The sequence below is a fragment of the Hemitrygon akajei genome, chromosome 17, assembly GCF_048418815.1.
Source record: "Hemitrygon akajei chromosome 17, sHemAka1.3, whole genome shotgun sequence".
Lineage (NCBI taxonomy): Eukaryota > Metazoa > Chordata > Chondrichthyes > Myliobatiformes > Dasyatidae > Hemitrygon > Hemitrygon akajei.
In genome coordinates, this window is record NC_133140.1 from 62,517,863 (window position 1) to 62,540,770 (window position 22,908).

The 22,908-nt window shown below is 38.9% G+C and overlaps 1 protein-coding gene across 1 annotated transcript in view; it reads right to left on the bottom strand.

Moving 5' to 3' along the window:
* The window catches only part of zfhx3b (zinc finger homeobox 3b), a 446,693-nt gene that overhangs the window by 177,861 nt on the left and 245,924 nt on the right, over nt 1–22,908 (bottom strand). Inside the window, exon 4 of the mRNA XM_073070292.1 lies at nt 12,965–13,196. Coding sequence (XP_072926393.1) covers nt 12,965–13,196 — 232 coding nt within the window. The remainder of the gene's footprint in view (nt 1–12,964; nt 13,197–22,908) is intronic.

A 22,908-nucleotide genomic window follows, 5' to 3' on the forward strand; every position in this document is an offset into this window, starting at 1 on the left:
GCTGTCAGCTTCCCAGGGTGTGGCCTCCTGCTGGTTTCCTAATAGAGTCCAGCAGAGGAACAGGAGCTTGCTGAGCTTCCTCCATCACTTGCACTTGGAAGTTTGCCCTCAGAGCTAATTGTTAGGTTCAGCTTGGCATGGGTTCTGGGAACCTGTTGGTTAGAACAAGAACTATTGGGCTGCAGGGATGAAAGGCAAGAATGACTGGTGCAATAATTTTAAGCTATATATATTTTGTTTAACATCAAAAGTGTTTTAATTTGATTGTTAAATAAGAATATAATGAAATGGTGTTTGTTTTTAGTAGCTTTCAAATATTTTATTGCTATGTCCATCCGTTTGAAGTTCTCCAGAGTGGGGTGTGGACAGGTCTAGATTGGGGCTCTCCAAGTAACAGCATTATATCACTTGAAGACCTACCACCAAAGAAATCTAGAATTGACTGGACTAGTGAAATTAACTTTCCCAATTCGGAGAAGCAGATTCGATGGACTGGGAGAGTAAAGGGAAGCACAAAATGTCTGACTGAGGAAAGCCTAAGTCAGTGTCACCTATGTCTCAATTTTCTGTGTCATATCTAAACCAAATTCCAATAATATCAGCACTTTAAGAGGAATATATCCCATCAGGGAAAGGCAAGAAGGGTATCCATCAGCTTGTCTGGAACAATTGTATTTCAATGCAGTTTTTAAAAGGGAAAGGTGAATAGATGAAAGGGTTTGTCTGGGGAGGGGAGGAAATTAATTGAAAGGTGAATATAGGTGGGAAAATATAAAAAATATGTTCATCTGACAGAAAGCAGAAATTTAATTGACATTAAGCTATTTTAAAAGCTATTTGGAATCATGCTGTAGTCCTTCAAACTACAGTACATGTTCCAAGAACTGAAGTCATTTGTTTCATTATGATAAGTGAAGGTTGCTTTCACTACTTGTAATAAATTCAGTCTTTACCAATTACTCAAACATTTTTACATAATATTTAAGATTTCTTTTCAAACAGCTTTTGAATACAGTACCAGCTGCTCTGAACAGCAATGTTGTCAAGAAGATCAGCAAAACAATAGTTTGAATTGAAAAGTAACCATGTCAGTCCCTGCACTATTAATAGAACTAAGGTGACTGAAGCAATGTATTTTTGCCAGTGTTGTTTCAAGTGAGAAGTTGCTCTAGCTTCACCTGTGCATAGTAATATTAGCATATTGCTAATGCACTCTTGTTACATGCCTGACCAAGTAGTTGTTCCTAAGCAGTCATTAACATTTCCCAGGAGGGGTTGGGGGTGGACACAAATCTCTTCCAAGGTTGAATTTAGAAGTTTTCGATGGGAACCAAACAGTAATTCCAGGAATTGTCAGCTGGGAGCTCCTGGCAGGAGCTGAGAGTAGGAAAAGGGCTAGTATTGACTTTTAATTTATGCTGCAACAAAGCAAAAAACCAAACTTTTAAAGTCAACACGAGTGAATCTGCAGATGCTGGAAATAAATAAAAACACAAAATGCTGGCAGAACTCAGCAGGCCAGACAGCATCTATGGGAGGAGGTAGTGACGATGCTTTGGGCCGAAACCCTTCATCAGGAGGGTGACTCCTGATGAAGGGTTTCGGCCCGAAATGTTGTCACTACCTCCTCCCATATATGCTGTCTGGCCTGCTGAGTTCTGCCAGCATTTTGTGTTTTTATTAAACTTTTAAAGACTTGGCTTGAGGAGGAATTAAATTTAGTTTTGCCAACAGATATCTTACAGGAGTTGCTGTAGGAAGCGTAACTGGCTCTCAGGCTTGTTCCCCTTTTGAATCTAATATCTACTGTATATTTCAGCAGGAGGCAGGATGAAAAATCAACTATTACTTTCAAGCATTTTGTACCTTTAAGAGCACAGTAACTTCTGAGAACTTACTGCAAAAGACACTTACCTTCATTTTTCAAGTGCATACTCTTGATTCTCTCTTGTGACAGAGCTAAGATTGCATTTCTTGATCTAGTGCATGGGAGACACCCTGTTCTAACCCACCATAACAAACTTAAGTGCTTCCAATAACTGTTCTTAATTTACATTGAAATTAACTGATATCCAGTATAAATGGCTGTTCGTTAAGTCTGCTATCACTTTCAATTCATCACAGAGGTTGGAAAAGACTTTCTTTCTTCTAAACCCTTTATAAACTGGTTTACAATTTTGTTCTCGAGAGTACACAGGAAATCTTACAGCATGGACCTAGTTGCACAAATTAAATTGCTCATAGTTCCTAGCAAACAGCATGTGCAATTCTAAAATACAGCATAGAAGCTGTTTAGCTGCACTGCTTTGAATGTTTTACAAGTTTTACAAGCTCAATTCATTTTTTTTAACTAAGTTAGTACCATCCTAACAAATTATCAGGAATGCATAGCCACAACACAATTTCTGGGAATGTGATTTTTTTTTGGTTAAAAAAAACAAGCACTCTCTTGTTTCTCATTATGTAAAGAATCCAATCCTTCAGTGGCCCTCTCTTTGATGTACTTGTTCTATGTCAAATGCGGCAAAGTGCAATTTTTAGCAAAATTTCTGCCACTGGTAGAACAGTCTGGTCGAGTAAAATATCCTCTATAATGGAAAGAATATATTTTACAGATCTGGCAGAGCCCTTGACCATATCTCAACTATTTCCATTACCCACTCCTCTTATAAATAGAGCAGGAACAGAGTTCTGGTTCTCAGTTTTCACACCAGCCAGCCTCCACATTTGGAGGATCGTCCTCTACCACCTTCAGTGAGGTTCACCACCAGAAATTTTCCCTTCCCGTATCCACATGGCAAAGGTACAAACTCCCCGGTTCACTCTCCCTCCCCACCTGCCACTCGTCTTCTCACATCACTTTCCCGTACAACTGCAGAAGATACAGCACCTGCCCTTTTACTTCTCCCCCTTTCCCACAATCTAAGGACCCAAACAATTCTTCCAGCTGAGGCAGTGATTCATTTGCATTTCTTCCAACCCAACAGTTGGGTCCTCTACACTGGAGTAATTTCCAGCTCAGACTGGGTGACAGCATTTCAGCCTACAGAGTGATAAATAGCCTGATCACTTTAATCCACCATCTCACTCCCACACTGACCTCTCGGACTGTTGAAACAATGAGAGCTTGAGAAGCGACATCTCAATTTCCATCTGGACATGTTGCACACTTTCTGACTCAGGAGAAGCTTCAGTGGTTTCTGGTGACTGTGTACATCAGAACAGGCCAGTTCTACTGTCACTAAATTGGATTCTCTTTCCATTGATGCTGCCTGACCTGCTGAGTGTTTCCAGCAACTAAATTGTTTGAATTTTCATTATGGAAGTGATAACTAGATTGAGCAAATTAAATGTATATACTCCACTAATAATGTTAATCACTAAACAGTATCAATTGGCAGAGAGACAAACAGCACACCATGTTTTCTTTTAAATCTCACACAACATGGAAGAAATCTTTTAAAAACATCATCCTCTCTGTTGTGTATTTAATATTTGAATAATCTTGTAAATATATTGTTTGATATTCTTGTCTGTTTAAATACTTGCTATATGTATAAATATATGAATTGCATACACCATCATGCTACCATGTGATGTGTGTGCACCTCACTTAAAGTAAACACGAAGTTAGACTCACATTTTCGGACTCCCATGTCTTCCTTTGAATTAGTTTAATGTTTTTAAGTTACAAAACATAACACTCTCGCTGCCTGGAGGTATTCGTTTTACTGTTCCAAGCTTCTATTTTTGTCACATCTGTTTAGATGTGGCCCGAGCTGGATGAATGCAGCCTCTGGCTTGTCCAGAACTGAGCTGGTGAGACTATATCATCCCAGGACTGTCCAACAAGTGTCACACCATGGACAATGTGGTCTATTCCTGTGATGCTCCTAAACAAGAGCAATAGGGGGAATGACATCATCCTTGTGTGTTGCAAACTTCAACGAGGTAACAGAGGCATGGCTAATAAGAGCACTTCTTGTGCACTGTTAATACTTTACAGCAACTACACTTGGGTAAGTTAATGCTTTTATCTAGTATAGTAACATAATGTAGAGATTATTCCATTTGAAGCACCTCTGCCAGTTTTGCATTCTATTTTATAAATTTACTGCTGCAGACACAATCCAGTTGTTTTGCTGCACACTTACAGTACATGGGGCATTGGGAAGTCAGTACAATGGCCGAGATGGAAGGTGGACAGTGATACAGGTGACCCCCATGTTACAGCTGTTCAGGATATGGAAATTCATCGTTACTGAATTCAAAATTCACTGCCCAAAAAATCTGAGATCTGGAGTAGAACTCAGAATTTATGTGAAGAAAAAGTAAACAAATCAACCCAGCAATTTTGCCTTTTCAACTTGCATTTCTTAACGCACGCATAGCTGACACAGTGCAGCTTTACGGGAAATTGCACTGCAGACCAATTTCTCAGAATGCAACCCATCCTCATACTGTAGGGTTCAAATCTATGAAGGACAGGTGGTGGCTGAAGAATTGATGCTGGACTAGGTGCCATTCTTCACTCTGGCCAGCATCATCTTGATATCCCAAAATAAGCTCTGACTCTCACCAACTCCATGACAAAGACGACCTGCATCTCCATCTTCAATGAGGCCTTGCTCCTCTGCTTGTCTGCCGATAAACTATTATTCCTGCTTTCATTACCTCTACACTCAATCTGCATCTTCCAAGAAAACTCTGCTGCCGATATTCCAATTTATACTGACCCATCGTCCAATTGCTCGTCTCCACTTACCTACAGAGCACTGATTCCCAAGACCACCAACAGTTTGATTTTATCATCTCCGCTCTTGAACTTCTCCATGATCTCCTCCTCAATTTTCTCTGTGACCACTGTCAATGAAAATCCTTCCCGCTCTTCTGACCTCCAGTAATTACGAACATCCAGTACTGGCCAACTTTAATTGATCCAACGAGACAGACAGATGTACATTGAACTCTCTGGGACTGGAAATGCCCTTCCTCTATCTCTCAGCCATTCTTTAAGGAGACTGTTGCTCAGACCATCTCTTAGTCTACTCGTGTATCAGTTCGAATTTTGGTCTGTATGGGGTACATTTTGCTGGTTTGTAAGTGTTACAATTCAAGGTGTCGTTGTGCTATATGTGGATAAAGAAGCTTGCCTTTTACCTTATTGCTATTCCAAAAATATTTAACATTAAGGGCAACAATAAGCTAAAAAAATCTACTCCCGTAAGTAGGACCTGAACCCTGCAGCCATAAATACCTCCTTGACACCATTAAGGTTAATTTTAATACTAGGCAACCAGAAAAATTAATTGCACATTATATTCAGCATGATTCAATAGCCTTTTGATGCCAAATACTTAATTTAAACACTAACTCAGTATAGTAAGTTACTAAATCTGCATAAATTTATAAAGATACTGAATGATAGTTAAAACAATGAAGAAAAAGTGATGAAAGTGTTAATGAAGCACACAACCAATCTGTGCACATTCTAAGCATTACTCATGGTACTTGATTCTTCCAGAGAAATTACTTTGGTGCTGACCCATAAATCCAGCCCATCTCTGTTTTAACAAGCAAAAGACCTTTGGCTGCTTTATGGCAGAGCCTCAACCACAATGAGTCTTGAGTTCTAACTGAAATCATAATCATTATGAGGAAGGAAATTAAACATAATATCAGTGGAGAATATTTTCATAGCAGAAACCTTTTGAGGCCCATTCCAGGCCAACTCTGCCAGCAGTGCTTACTAATGTCTTTGCCCTCTGATGGGGCTTGGTTCATTATCAAATTAATCAAATCAAGATGCCCAGGGAATGTGCATCAGTACTCCCTGTATGTTACAGTGAACTTCTGCACAGACATAACTCTTACGTGCAGAATTATTAAAAAGGCAATATCCGACCTCTGTGGTAAAATATTTTTAAACTCCCCCAAAAGCAACAATATGAATAAAATATTATTAAAAAGATACATTAGCAATTACGTATTTATTACAGTGTTCCAGGGAAACTCCTAAAAGGATTTTGAGCAACTATTTATGCAAGTACTCTGTAGACTACCTATAAAGTTTAGTTTTAATTTTTGCCTGCACAGGGTTTCCTTCATGTAAAGATTGGCTTAAATCCACGATACAGAAGAATAGCCAAATAAAATTTATCAACTCTAAAAGTGTTAAATTATGCTAATTTACTAAATAATCATTTTCAATTGCAGTTAAAACCCTTTAAGCATGTTGGTTAGCTTTAGCAAACTTTGTCATTGTTTGTCAGATCTGTAGCTGATTTCTGTAATCAACATCGTTACCCTGTGTTCAGATTTCAACATTTCTTAGTTCTCAAAAATTAGAGAACTAACCTCTCCTGTGATCAGCGATTCCTTCTTAAGAATGCACCTTGCCATCTCATGAGTTGACAGTAATTACTGATTCAAATCATATGTGACTGGCTGCAAGGAACAAATTTCATTTGAACAATGTTCAAGGCTGCACAAAATCAACAAGTTTTCAAATTATTTGCAATGATTAATTATGAGGACTTTCCTTCAGAGATGAAATGTTTAGCTGACATTTGTCAGTGGTTTGTTTTTTTAAAGCAAATTCCCCAAGCTAAAACCCAGGCAAATTGCAGTTCTGCCACTTCAACTTTTTAGAATTGATTCATTCAGGAAGTCCACTCCTACTTGTCCTAAAATAAGGAGGAAGTTCTGATTCACCCACATCTGGAATAGCCTACCAGCAAATAAGGAGCCCACTCTTGAATATAGCATGATGCAAACAGATTCCGGTATGGGCTGATAGATGACAAGTATCATTTATGCCATATTATCCAAAGACTATCTCCGTCAAGAGAATATCTCAATACTCTTGCCAGTCAATTGCATTAACATTGCTGAATTCCCCATCATCTATATTGTGGGGGATCACCACTGATTAGTAACTCATCTGAATATAGTCCAATAAATAACATGACTCCAAGAGCAGGTCAAAGAATGGCTAATCTTGTGACAAATCCGAGACCTTTTCACTATTTACCTGGCACAAGTCAGAGATGAAAAAGAATCAGCACTAATTTCCCAAACTTCTGGTAACCCTCCTCCTGTCTTCCTCCCTCCCCCCCTCCCAACTTTGTTTTTCCTCATTCTTGTGGCCCTTTTACTCCTTATCCCCTCATCCACCCAACCGGCCGATCACATCCTTCCCTTTATTTAATCGTCCACTGTCCCCTCTTATCAGATTCCTTCTTCTTCGACCTTTCACCCCTTACTTCCCAGCATCTCACATCATTCTCTTTAATCCCTCTGTCCTCCACCCACCTGTCTTCTCCTGACCTGGACTCACCTATAACCTGCTACCATATGCTCCTCCCCACCCCTTGTCATTCTGGCTTCCACCCTCTTCCTTTTCAGTCTTGATGAAGGATCTTGGCCCGTAACATTGACTGTTCATATCTGTCTGACCTGCCGAGTTCCTTCAGCAGCCTGCTTGTGTTGCTGGCATAGAAGTATACTCTTCACTTGTCAGGATGAGTGCAACTCCAACACTTTTCAAAAAGCTCCGCACATCTAGGATAAAGCATACCATTTGATTGGCACCCTGGCCGTTGCCCTGCACCACTTACAAAATGCAGATCAATCTGATTTGGAAAAATATCACCAGTTGCTCATCACTGCCAGATCTAAATCACGGAACTCCTTATGGTAGAGGAGCGTGGGAGTAATTTTATCAGAAAGACTCCAGTGATTCGGGAAGGTTGTTCACCACTAGTTTCTCAAGGGCATCTAAAGGTTGGCAATAATTCCCAACCTTATAGTGGCACTAGATCTAAAAATGTATTTTAAAAATGCCAGATTTTTTTCCCTGAAGGAGAGTAAAGGAATTGGACTGAATTTTTTAAAAATATCATATCCACTGGTTTCATCATTTCCATTAGCAGGACTTCTATCTAATCTCCATATTTAATTACATGAATGTAAATTCCTTGGGGGGGGGAATTTCAACTCTGGGTCAATGACCCACAATGTGACTGTACATTGGGTTGTCCCTGGGTATTTAGGTGAAATGTTGGACTGGCCCCATAATAGGGTAAGATTTATTAGAGATGTGCAGAGAATCTGCATTGTCCTATATCTCTTTCTGATGGTATTTTGGCTGACACAGTATATCTTGATGTGTTCAGGACAATGCAGTGGCAGGAGAACTCAAACCCTGAGCTTCCATGCCTACAGTCAAAACCTTAGTGACACAATGGGCTAGACGTTAACTTCCCACTTAAAAAGCTCATTGAAAATCAAATCGAGCCAAATTAATAAACTTTATTAGATTCATACAGGACAGTCTTGAACTATTTCTAGTTCATTACAAATTGATAGTAGCACTTGGGCAGGTCTAAGAAGATTGTAGGGAATGGATAACAATTTATTACATGCAGTGGATGTTGTTTGGACATCAAAATTGCTCAAACAAAATCAAGTGAGTTTGACTGTATTTAGCTGACCTCCATTAACCAGACAGTGGCATTGGATGACAGAAATTGAAAGGCTATCAACCTTCAGTTTTAATGTTGGTCAACTTGAAAAACTGGAATAACTTGGGAGAAGGGAAAACAGAATTGAAAACTACTTGTTTTGAGAACTAACAAATAACACTATTAATGCAGATAAAGGTAAATGCAGGATGAAATGTTCCAGTCCTCTCACAAAATGAGCTTGGCTCAAGTAAGGACAGAGTTGCCATAATGAGTCTGAATTGTCATCCCTTCACACAATGTCTCATTTATAGAGTTGTGTTGGTTTCTATGTTTCAGCAATTTTACTGCAATGTCAGCTTTTTCAAAATCTTCCAAAATCCATTTCCATAAGGAAGAGAAAACCAAACTGCATTAAATGCCTAGATCAGCTCTCTTTTAAAAGTTCAACCACAACAGTAACACTAATATACAAATTCAAAAAATAGTTTCAGGTTGATGTAAAAACTTCCATGCCATGAAATGAAGAGGGACATGGGAATGTTCAGGTTTCAAAGCATACATTTATCTCTTAAGCAAAATCTGTCTCACTGTGATTTGTGTGTCCTTGTGGTGTGCAGTATTTGCAAGATTTGCCCACATTACATAAGTGAACACACTTCAAGAAGTGCTTGAGGACATCTTAAGAATAGAGTATCCTTTCTTCCTTATCTCTGTGAAATAATACAGGATAATCCACACTCAGCTAAAATTTCGCCTGTCAAAACACTTAAATAAAAGCACATCTATCAACTCTTAGACAGTTGAGTCATTTTCAGATCTACCATTTACATTGTTTTAAAGATAAAGCTGTTCCCAAATGAGCAATTGCCCAGGCTTTCTTTTCCATTTCCAATTAGGTCATCTGCTAAATTAGAAAGATTTTATAAGCTTGAATTGCTGAGAATTGCATCAGAAGTGCCATGTCATAGTTTCTCATGAGGGAAATATATTTAAAATATCACTGCATTTCTCACATTTGGCTGAACTGTACTTGGAACACTCGAGTTCAAATTTTGAATAGGTTTTGGATTTATAATACATATACAATGCATGGAATCATAGAAACCAACATCAGAACCCAGTCTTACTGGGATTCCTCAGGATTTCTGTTGGTGAATTGCCCCTCAGACCCTGATAAAGATCTCATTTTCAATGATAATTGCCAGAAGTACCCTGAAAAGCAAAGGCCAAGTTATTTTGCTTTAAATAGCAGTACTTTAGTTTAATTACTTAACTTATTTATAATTTGGCTTGATGTCCTCACTCAGTTGAGAGATGCCACTGGATATAGAAATTAGCATTTCACCATTGTCCTGGTGCAAAGGGATGCAGTTTGCAGATTATTCTCTGTCCTTTGCAGACAGGGAGATACTACACAGCAGCAGATAACTCCCCTGCCTGAGCACGGAGATGCGTGCGGGATGACCTCTCACGCGGGTTCAGTCCCATGCCTAACATTCCACCACTCATACCCATCTTCATCATCGGCAAAGTCCTGCTCCAATCATGCAGGGAAGTGCTTCCAAGGAGAAGGCCGCAGACAGCACATGATCAGGGTCTGTCAGCCAATACTAGCTCCAGGTCTGCAGGATGAGGCGATGGAGCAACTTTCTGAGAGCCAACAGATATGGAGCTACGCCCACACTGTCCCAAGGAGGTGATCTCCTCCCACAGTGACATCACTTCACCTCACACCTCTGAGAAGTCACTGACTGAAGCCAACCCATCTGGCGGGAGCATCTCCTGAGTCATCAAGGACAATTATGAAACTTAAAATGAAAATCAGCCTTGCAGCATCCACGCTCGAGACAATGTGACACAGGATACAAGGTTGTAAAATGGCTAAGGCATAAAGGGGTTTAAGTGGCACCCCAAATATTAAGAATGTTTTTATCATTTGGTTTTGTTGATGTTATAAATGATTAATGAGCTCACATTCAAGGATTCTTCATCTCACGTTCTCAATATTTATTGTTTATTTTTTATATTATTGTTTCTTCGTTTTGCACTTGCGCAGTTTGTTGGCTTCTGCATGCTGGATGAACGCCCTAGTTTGGTGGCTGTTCATCGGTTCTGTTATAGTTACTATTCGGGCAGATGGGGCTCGTCAACCAAGGCTGGCAGCTCATCTAGAAGGAAAACTCTGATCGCAAACCTCCGCTGCCTTGCAGATATACCCACTCACAGGGAAGGCTTTGGGAGTAAACCCCGAGGGGAAAAATCCAGAGCTTGAGTCCCTAAGGCAGTCTTACATTGAGTTCAATGCTGGCTGGTAACTCCTGCAATGCTTCTGGTAACAGACTGTATCGGTCTCTGCTGTTCCTTTGGTTCGTCAGTTGTGTGGTGAGGGGAAGCTTGCTACACGGGCAACAGTTTGCTCTCCATATCGTACTGCCCAGGCTTGTGTATCCAGACAGCCAGGGCATAATATCTATGGTCAGGTCTAACTGACAGAAGCCCTCACCTCACCATTCGAGTATATGGTGACATATATGTACTTTGATCATAAACTTTACTTTGAACTTTTGAACTTTTGATTTTGAAGACAGCAGCACCATACAAATGCAATCACAATTAGGAGAACTCACATTACTCCTGGTCTCCTTGAGAAGAGATAAATGAAACTCAGTGGCACTTATAGCAGACCCTGCCATTGCTCAGCTAGAAAGATTAAGTAATGGAAAGCCACCAGTAGTGTCACCACTGATGCATCCATGGAGCGAGTACATCAGCACTACATGCTAGGGAAAGCATCCTGTATTATTTGAGAACACTCTGTGGACTTTCAAGGACATACGAACAGCCTACAGTGATCTTCGAAGCTGTTCATTCAGATTTCCCTATTAGCAGTGTCCCTTTAAATAACAAACCAATGCAAAGTGAAACTGTCATAGGCTGTATCTTTGAGTGATAATTCATTACACAACAGGGGGAATGGCTGTTGTGAATAGTGCTAACAGTGTGTACCTGATGCCAGTGAAACACCAAGTGTACAGAAGAGCCTGGTCCAACTGTATGAAAGGCACAATTTCTTTAGGAAATAATTACTGTATAAATCGCACACTAAACTGTGGGCATTAATCTACCCAATTTCTTGCAGCCCATGGCTTCATGAAAATCCATAAAACTGTCTCAATTCAACATCTGTAACATTTTTGGGGGAATAGATCTCAGCATTTGGTTAACAGTTATGTCCAATGATCTGGATGCTCAGAGAGCTCATTCGTCCTAACTCATCAAAGAACTACCTAATGCAATTCTGTTCCTTCTGAACTTCTTGTTCTTATTTACCTCAGGACAAGAGGGGCACATCACTTTGCGTCAGACTGCAGCCACAGCTACACTGGACTAAACAGGTCTAGCTAGTTTCATTTCCCATGAGTAAACCAGCTTGGATTCACTGTAACTGGGCAATGTTTTACTGAACCCAACCCACAGAGATACATTGAATCCAATGTCACACTTTTCCATGGCAAGCTTTGAACTTGCAGCTTCTATGTTGCTTTTTAGTAGCACAAACACAAGCCCACGATCAGAAAATTCACTAAAGGGCTATTTAAAAACACACCTGACTGTCCACACTACCAGGTAATTCAATTATTTCTAGCTTTTAGCATTTGTTTTGCATTGTGTTCCATCTCTTTGCCAACTCCTCTTGCGAAACACTGTTCAAGTGCACTCATTTCAGCCTGATAAGTCATTCATTTTGTCATGAGACCCAATTTTTATTGCTGGTATCTTTGTTCACTCGATGGCCAGTTTTCTAAGTACTGACAAGTATGGAGAGAGCAAAATATGTCATAAAACCTTTTGCTGTTGGTACAATTAATGCTTGCATTTTATGTTTTGACACGTATCTTACTTCAATATTTTGCACACTTAACCAAAATAAATTTGGCACAATTATCCTGCATCAATGTCATTATACAGGAAGCAAATGGTAAGGCTTAATAGTGATCAGTTATTGCTTTATAATTGCCCCAAGACTATAGGTCTATTGTTTTACATGCAAGGAGCATACAGCTTCAGTATGCCACTGGGTCTCACTGCTGTAATTACTGTCATTGGTGCCAGTACCAACAGAAGGTGAGACAAGGGTAACAGAATCACATTGAAGGTACTTCTGCTGGTCCAGTGAATGGGAATATCAAATCATATGATGTTCCTGGCTTTGTAAGATTATTTTTAAAAAGATGAGGCGATTACCTCAAGATTGGTTCCTATTTTTAACGTGCTCTCCATAAAAGAAATAAAATCTACCGTAGTGGTTAAATTGATTTATTCCCTTTAGAATCTACATCAAACATATTCCACTATCTGAAGTATTTTGATGAATTAACTTGTGTCAAGAAACAATTTTCTTAAATGAGTTTATTAACCTCTAGACTTTGGCAGGTCAGTGAAAAAGGATTCGACTAGCCTTGCAAGACTTGTGTTAAAAACCAATGGGTACTCACCGTTCTCAGCAGCAGGACACTTGCGAATGGTGAAGATCTGCCCAAGGTCATCGTCGTCCTCTGGCAAACCCTTCTGCAGCCGCTGTAATTTGCGTAGGCTCTCACTGCGTTGGTGTTTCATGGAGCGTACGTGCTGGATCAGGTTAAGCTTTGCCTTGGTAGAGTAGTTACACAGTGAACAATGGTAGTAACATGCTTCGGCCTCCACTGTGCTGTCGTGTTGCTGCAAGTGCTAAATAACAAAGGAGGAAGAAATAGTATTTAACACCTTTCAAATATATCATCATTTCATTATGCATTAGAAACCTGCTTTTCTTTCTGTATAAAAGATCATTCTTTCTTCAGTTTCCCCTCATGGGAAAGGCACTGAGGTACAGAGACACCATTTACAAATAATTTCAGTCCAGGAAGCCATTTGACCTGTCCATGTTCCACAGACTAACGATGACCAAAACATGAAGTGTCCACAAGCATTTTCCCACTTTCTCTTCTCAAGACAGATCTCAACTACACCTTCCATACTGAAGATTTATTTTCGACTCCAGACCCTCATTTACAACAACTGGTGTTTATTCAGCTTGTTTAATGCAGCAAAAAGTGCCAAGGTGCTTCATAGAAGCATTATCAGGCAAGAGGGCTCCGCATTGCCATGAGGACAGATGATTAATACTTTGGCCAATTGGATTGCTTTTAATTAGCATCAATGAAGACACAGGAAAGGTGCTCACAACTTAATGCCTTGGCAACTGAAACCACAGCTATCAATGGTGAAACAACTACATCCAGGAACAATCATGAGACATACAGTAGATATTGTAAAAGACTGAAAAGCAGGAGGTGATTTCAGAGACTAGTAACGAGCACCATGGCAGGACATTGATGAATTTTGAAAATCAAGATGCTGTTTAAGTGGGAACCAGTGTAGGTCAACAAAACCTGGCAAGGGATGAACAGGATACGAGAGTTAGGACACAGAATCTTGTCCTTCTACACTGTGACCTAAAATGCTGTTGAGTCCTTTGTATCTAGTCAACGAATTCACCAAGAGTATTGAAATAAGCTGGAGGCAGGCCAGATTGTAATTGACAGATGGCTTTCCTTTTATAGGGGTACTGATTTCTTCCCCTAAAATGCTGCTGGATCTGAGGTTGACTTATCTTTGCTAGGTATGTACATGAAACAGTATTGGGGAAAGGCTGGAAGAAAGAGTTGAAATATCTTATCAGTCATAATCTACCTGGACGCCTGTACATGCTCATGGGGTCGAATAGCTTACTTATTTTTCTACTTTTCTACAAGTTCCATGTGACAACATGGTTTAATTTACTTGAACGTTATTTAATTCCATTCAGCCAATGGCTGAAAGGGAAAATTAGTATTTTTTTTATCCTTTTACAGACTTCAAACATCACACTTTCATGTTTTATTGCCCGTTGTCCTGATGTCCTAAATGAGTTTGTATTTGGATGCAAGCTTGTCTTTCTCATCAGTGCTTTACACTTTGTTGACTTCCATATCAATTCAAGTGCTGTTGTTTTATTCAGGGCTACCTTCTTCTCTTTCAGATAAATGCACTAAGCTTACACCAATTACATCTAAATATCTCTTCAGCAGTCCAAAAAAATTATTTTTTTAAAAAATTCTCCTCTTTTCAATGTGGGAATCTTTCTAAAATCTCTTCCTTAAGTTTAGTAAGCTAACACTCATGCTCTGGGCTTACTCTTTCTCAGATCCACCAAATCAAGGGGCCTCATTTACCAGCTGTCTGCTCACCTCAGCCTTCACCATAATGCACATATATGCAGCTTTAGGTTTTTGCTGCCAACCTTTACCATTTTCAGAAATTCAAAATTCCAAGCACACCCAACCTCCTTTCAAGGTCTTAACTGCCCATTTATTAAACATTGCCATCGCTGACACTTTCCTCACTTCCCTGTGAAATGTCTGATCACTATCGGGTGTTTGGTCTGAATGTCTGCAGCAAGCTACCACCAGCAGCGTTCCCTCATTTTAGTACATCCCAAGTGAACCTGTCTCCCCTGAGACCTCTCTGATGTTGTCGCTTCCTGGACCTTTATGTTTATTTTTTATGTAACTCCGCCTCAAAGCAAACATCTTTCACTTCTGAACAGTTTTTTGCCTTGTGAGTCCACATATGCTCCTTCCCCTGCTGCTAGATTTCTAGCATTTTTGAACAACCTACTCCATTCACACATTCCCCATTTATGTTGGTCTTTTAAACTTATTCTTGGGAAGTTTTGCTGGTAATGCAGGCATTTATTCTCCAACCGTAGATACACCTGACTGGTCTGATATATGATCCAGATTAGCATGGAACTAGTCACTGGCATCCAAAAATTTTCAATACTCAATGTGCTATATCATGGCCAGTGTATGTTTAAAACTGCTTCCAAAAGTGTATTACAGTGGAATAACATACCACATAAACATCAGAGGGCAATGGGTAAGGTGAAGTAAGAATTGCAGTTTTCCTTCCTTTTAAGATATTACTGAACTAATTAGATTTTAACTAATCTATCACCTTTATAGAACATAGAACAGTACAGCTCAGGAACAGGCGTTTTGACCCATAATATTTGTGTCCAAGATATTGACAAATTAGATGAATCTCTTCTGCAAGACGTCTTTCGCTTCATCCCTCGCACATTCATGTGCTTTTCCAATAGTCTCTTCAGAACCACAATCATATCTGCTTTTCCACTGCTACCCCGACAGCTCGTCACAAATACTTAAAAACTCTGTGCAATAAAAACATGCCCCGCATATATCCTTTAAACTTCCCCATAACCTATGTAATCCCCCCTACTGATACTGATTTTGTGTCCAGTATTCTCAAAAATAATTTCTCGAACTTCTGTGTTGAATTGTTTTTGAATTGAAGTTCTTCGGATGACACATTCAGTAACATAATCACTACTGTACAACATATTTATCCTCTGTTTCGTCTTAACTAATGTTTTATTTTAGTTCAGTAAGGCCTTCTTCCTTCATCACATTAGCCATCTTTTTTATACCCCTATTCAAAGTATACTTGTGAGTGTATGTGTATACACATACATACATACACACACACATTATATATATGCACATATATAAACATACACACACACACTTACACTTGAGCAAAACATTTTACCTTCATCCTGGGAGCTTATCAGCCATCTCTTGTAAACAGAACCATATTTTGAGTACATTAAGGTTAACCCAGTTTATACAAAGTGCAAAAGTGCAGCCACTACCAACTTATCAATGAATCCCATTCCAGATTTTGTTACTTTTTCTTGATGTGGGCTTGGATCCTGTGGCTTTGGTCCCTTCCCCAAAGCTTTTTGCCTAAAATTATTTTCGAGGATTTTTGGGATTCTTAAAAGTTTGATCCAATTCATAGGTTCTGGGGAAAATTCAATTTGAAGGTATTGTCATACAAACAATGGTGGAAACTTGGGTGGGTAGGAGCATTAAGACAGGCCTCTTCACATGATTAACTGGAATTTTTAGACAGCTATGCAAGAGGACACTGGCACTGATGGACATGATAAGAGATCAGCTTTAAAAAAATGCAGGGAAGAACCCAAGCTCATCCCGAGGAGAAAAAGAATCATAACAGACAAGGGCACAGTTCTGTCATCACCTGTTTACATTCAAAATTTGACTGAGACTATTTACCACAAACTACAACTTCTTGCTGTAGAATCTGGATTCAAAGTCTCTGCAGTCAGGAAATTTGTACTAAGCAAATTCTAATTTGAAGCACATGACAGGCTTGACGCAAGTCAGTCCTTGAATACTCAGCTTATTTATATAAAATCTTTGGGAAACTGGATAAATGTGACACGATACACAAATTTGCAAAAAAAAAAACATAATTTAGATTATAAACTAAAAATATATGTCCTGCTTTCCCATACCAGCAGTATCTTTATTAAAATACAAAATGGCACAACAAAATGCAGGAGGAACTCAGCAGATCAGGCAGCATCTTTGGAGGGGAATAAAGAGTCAACATTTTGAGCTGAGACCCTTCATTAGACTGGAAAGGAAGTAGCCAGAAGTCAGAATAAGAAGATGGGGGGAAAGGGAAGTCCCCACTTTCTTATTCTGGCTTCGCCTTGTGTTTATTAAAATTAAAAAAACCTCTGTAAGTCAATACCAAGAATCAATATTCTAAAGTACACTGGCCAAGAAGTATTGAAATATTTAAAATGCGTACCACTTTAGCCCTACTTTAGCTTTATGTTTCAGCATCTGCCAAATTGAATATGGAAATTTTCTAAAATTTGGGAAAGACACTCATTTCAAATTGATTCAATGTTAAAACTATAAACTAAAGGGCTGGTGTTTATTTACTGCCTCAGAACCTTGGCAATGGTTATGAAAGAGATAGATTATTGCACCGTAGGTAAACATGCAAGGATAGCAGAGGGGACAGGACAGAAAATTAATGTATAAGGGTATCACTAAATAAGGTATTTTCAAAGCAATTTCCCTGCCACTCATTCAGACCTCTGCTCAGTTACATTTTCACTAACAGCAACAAGCTAATGAACAGTCCATCTCTCTAGCTAGAGCAATTTACTGGTAATTGGTAAGCTAGGAGTTCAGAAAAAGTGGAACAGTTACTGTTCTGACACAGAAACAGCATCTTAAGGGAAAAGTCTAAATAATATATAGGAGTATCAAGTTTCTGAGTGGAGGTGAAGAAACGTTGCTGGGGTTGAACAAAATGATCAACAGACCACTGGTAAACTCTGTAGGGGTGGTTCCTGGCAGTGGGCATACACAGACGTATGAAATAGGGGAATATTTGAGTGTTGGCTTTTATTTTGAAGAAAAACTGACATTAACATGCATCAGCAATGATCTACACTTACCTAAACAGGACAAAAATAATTTAATATTTATTCTTCTTGTAGCAGATGATACTGCCATTAGTTTGAAAAACAGTACACTGAACTTTAGATCATTTTGTGCATTTTCAGAATTACCCACAGTTGGCTAACAAGCTTAAATATTTTGTAATCAGCTTCTCAATGTACAAGAAGTTTTAATGAATTAAATATTTCAAGGACAGCACTTAATTTTATTACAATTCTCTTTAAAGGGTTAGTTTAAAAATGTCAGCTTTGATCTAACATATCTATACTCGTGTTCATTAGTAATTACCCAATGCGCATCCCATAAACACAGTGGTTACAGTTTGCTCAAGCCCAAGACGAGCTTTAGGCACAGCATCCCCTTGAGCTGCACACGATACTCATACCAGCAATGAAGAAAAAAAAACAAATTCAATTTGTTTGATCTATTTGTGGCATTGGGGTGGTTTAGAGCTGTGAAGGGGTGGATAATTCTTCAAGTCTTCCCTTTCAGCTGGGGCTTTCTGTGTAATTGCTGTAAGTTAAGGCCTCAGAAATACCATGATGAGATTATTTTAAAGAATGCTTTATATCTATTTTGACTTGTGAAATTTGAAAATTGCACGTCATTAGTCCATTCAATGTATGACATTGTAGAACTGATTCACATCCACTGTTCCCTTATGAAATAAACATGCTAGAATGGGTCCAAGCTAAATACACATACCTTTGATAAATTTTGCCCATCATTTTTACACATAGTGTCACACATACAGGGAAATGCACAAGACATTTCAGCTACAGCAAAAAGGTAGATACAGGAAAAAAAAGAACCACAAGATAGCATAACTATCCAGCAGAATTATAAATATTGAAGTAAGTTTATTTCCTTCTAAATGCACCAATCTATATTTTTTCTTCTTTATCAATGTTAAATCAAACTGCAAGAAGGTTTTTACGACATGCCATTTTTTGATAATTCACTTCTGTACACATTCAGATTAAAATATCATTCACAAATAAGGCTGCTTCCTTTCTTCAGACATAATTATTATAACAGTTCCCACCAAGTCCCTAATGCCACTGCAATACTTTCATTCTTTATGATCTCCTTAACTGATGTTGCTTTCTTCCAGCAACATTAAATGTTCTTCCATGACCGGTTTTAAATCTGTATTAACAGTTGGATGAGAATGCAGATTAATCAATTCACTTTCTCATTTTACAGACACTACCTAACCTGGATTTCAAGCCAATAGATTTGTGAGCTTTGTCTTCCAACTATGCACATTTTGTTAGTAGCACAGGCAAGTAGATAGCATGGCCAGTGTGGAACGAAAGTTCAGTGTTGCCTGATCATTTTAACCTTGGCAACTGGCTTCCAAGTGATGCTGTGTGATGCCAGTTCGACATTCATGGAAGTATTTTTTATAAACTATGCAGAGTTTTCATTTTACTTTTGTACCTAAAGAACAAAAGGACATTCATCTAACCTACAGTCTTATTCACTGTAGTCGTACTGGAATATACATAAAACAGGGAAGACTGGGGCTTTACAGACATCCACTGGGATTTACAACCCAGCAAAGGTTACTTCCGCATGCTGTTCAAGTAAAATTTTAATTTGAAGTTGGCAAATGTAATTTGTTTGTATGTGCACCCCCTGCACTAATTATAATGTAATCATCAGGGATCAAAATGTATTAAATTAAACTCACTACAAGTGATTTCCTTAGTCTTCTGAGTGCGGACACCTCATTTCTGCACTCAGACATCTCGTGCAATAAGGCAACCATTTTTAAATGTATCCCACAGAAGACCAGTCTTCAATTAACTTTAATTTTTGATCTGATTACTTTTATTCTCATTACTGCTTTAATATTTTTTACATTATGAAAGCTACCTTCCATCAGAATTAGTATTGTTGAAACATAAGAATAGATTGTTCACGATTGTCAGTTAAAGACTTGCATTTTCTAGATAAAAAAGACTTGCATTTATAATTTGTCTTTAAAGACTTCAAAAGGTCCCAAAGCATTTTACAGCTAATGGAATAGCTTTGAAGAATATTCACTTCAGTAATGTGGGTAAAGCAACCACCAGTTTCAGTGACACAAGTTCTCCGAAACAGCAATGTGACAGTGGATAAATAACCTTGTGTTTTTGGGTTTTGGTTGAGGGATAAGTACTGAATAGTGGTTTCCCCAATTTTGAAACACTATTCTGTTATAACACCTGAGAGGCTCTCAGGTTAGCATAATCGCTGAAAGGTAGCACCTCTGCAAAACATCAGCATCTTCAAACTTCAAAACTCAGAGGTTTAAATGTCAAAGTTGACACTACTTTCCCATTGCAGATTGTTGCAATAGTGGGGTTGGGAAGTTCGGTTTGTCAACTGTTTAACACAAAAGGGAAGGGGTAATTTTTCTCCAAAGCCCTCCAGTGCTGCAGGTTAAGGCGATACCAACACAATGGACCACCACACAAACATGTGCTAGATGATACCATTTCATAAAAATTCAATAACTTCACTTAGAAAGGCAACATAAACATCAAGAATGTTTGATGAAATCAATCGTTGTTGCATATTCAGGGTCACTGAATACCAGGGGTGTTCATCACATTAGCACCACCCCCCAAACAGGAACTGTTCCCATGTCATATGCAGATGATGCATGTACCTTCTATGTAGCATTCTGAAGTCTTGATTAAGTCCGTGTAACCTTTGTTACACAGGATCTGTTCTCGTGTGTGATGGATGGAATTTACAGCACACTTTGTTAGCTCTGCCGATTTAGCATACAGGTAGTTAGATGGGAGATTAGATCTCCCAAGGATAAAGGGTTTTAAGATCTATTTTCCAGCTTCAGTAGAACTCCAGCAGGAACAGGTGTCACCTGTTTGGCTCCATTTACTAAGGGACACTCAAGGAATTGGAAGTGCAATATGTCAAGACTAACATTAAGACAAAAAAATGAATAAATGATTTAGAATTCTTATCTGTGTTTGAGCTGGAGTAGAAAACATGTCAACAAAGTGCGTTTTGAGGAACTAATTTACCACTATCCCTTAATATTTATAACTTCAGAACTTCATTCAAACAGACAAAGACATCTTTAGTACTTCAAGTACGTCTGTTAACTATTGAACAATAATTTACTTATTATTTGAGCAAGGCATCAGCTATTGTGCAATGCCAGATCCACACTAAATGTGGAAGGGTTCTAATGTAGGAAAATCTGTACTAGCAGTAACCCTGCTGTAAAAGAAGGTATCTGTATGGCTTTGATAAGCCAACACAAAATGTATGATCGTAGCTGGAAATTGGAGATGTGGCTGTGTGGCCGGCTTATTTTTAATTACAATTGCTCCCTATACTTTTCTTTTTAAACAAACCTGTTGTGAGAATGCAGAAGATTAGATTTGCCCTCTGCAAAGAAAACAGATATTGTCCAAAGTGCAGCCAACAAAACTCACAGAGCAGTGATCTTGCTGACCATGGTGGCATTGAAATCTTTGAAACAGAAAGTTTGTTGAATCGGACAAAACACACCAATTGTGCTACCTTCCCCTCATGTTTCCCTTCTGCTTTAGAGCAGCAGTCCGACTAAATTATTATTAACTAATTTCAAATATAGACCTTCAGTATTTAAAATCTGTTTGGGTGGGGGGTGGGTGAAATCTCATTCATTTCTAGCAAGGCCCAGATTTGACATGCAATATTTGCAAGTGATATGTGCAAACAATGTTACTCTGCTTTGTGAGTAACCCTCAAATCCTGGTAAAGTCTTGTATTCGCATTAGCTGTAGTGCAACAGTTTTTCCATAAAAGGCCCTCAGTGCTCCTCCTCGCATAATACCAATCGCAAATTTTTAGGTACAGCAAAAAATTCTTCAGCTCAAGGCCGGGAAGGTTCCCATGATCAGCTCTGCAACCAAAAGAAAAGCAGATCTTGTCCTGATTTAATTTCCATACATGCTGCCGGATCTGTTGAGCATCCCCAGTACTCTGATTTTGTTTCAGATCTCCACATGTACAGTCTTTTTTAAATTCTGTAGTTATTCATTAGTTAAAACTCAGAACAGAACAAGGAACGGTCCTTTAGCCGACAATGATATGCTGAACTTAGTAAATTAATACTCAAAAGCCCAAATAAACTCATCCTTTCTGCCTACCCAATGTCCACATCCTTCCATTTCCTGTAAATTCATGAGCCTACTTAAAAACTTCCTGAAAGCCTCCGTTGTATTTCTGTCCAGCAGCACCCCAGGTAGTACATTCCATGCACCCACCACACTGTAAAAAAATTTGCCCAGCATATCCTCCATGAACCTTCCCCCTCTTACTTAACTTTCAACACTAGGAAAAAGACACCGGCTGTCTATTCTATCTATGCCTCTCATAATCTTATAAACCTCTATCAAATCTCCCCTTAGCTTCCACCACTCAAAAGGAAACCATATTTATCCAGCCTTTCATTATAGCACACACCCTCTAATCCTGGCAGCATTCTGCTACACTCTTCCGCACCCTCACCAAAGCCTCAACTCCAAATGCCAATGAAACAACCAGAATTGAACATACTATTCCAGGCGCAGTCTAACTGAGGTTTTATAAAGATGCAACATAAGTTCCTGACTCTTGAACTTAATTCCTTGACTAATAGAAACAAGCATGCAGATGTCTTTTTTTAATCACCATATCAATCTGCGTAGCCACTTTTAGACTTGAACCCCAAGATCCCTCGACACATCAGCACTGTTAAGGGTTTACCATTAACAGTGTGCCATCCCTTTGCATTTGATCTCCCGAAGTACAACACTTCACATTTGGCCAAGTTAAACTGCATTTGCCATTTCTCTGCCCATATCCACATATGATCTATATAATTTGCCAGTCTTCACAACACCATCAATCTTTGTATCATCTTCAAACTTACTTAACCTACCCAACTACAATCTCAGCCAGGTAATATATATATAATTAATCACAAACAGCAGTGATCCTAGAACAGATCCCAGAGGAATACTACTAGTCACAGAGCTCTAGGCAGATTTAGTCCCACGGCT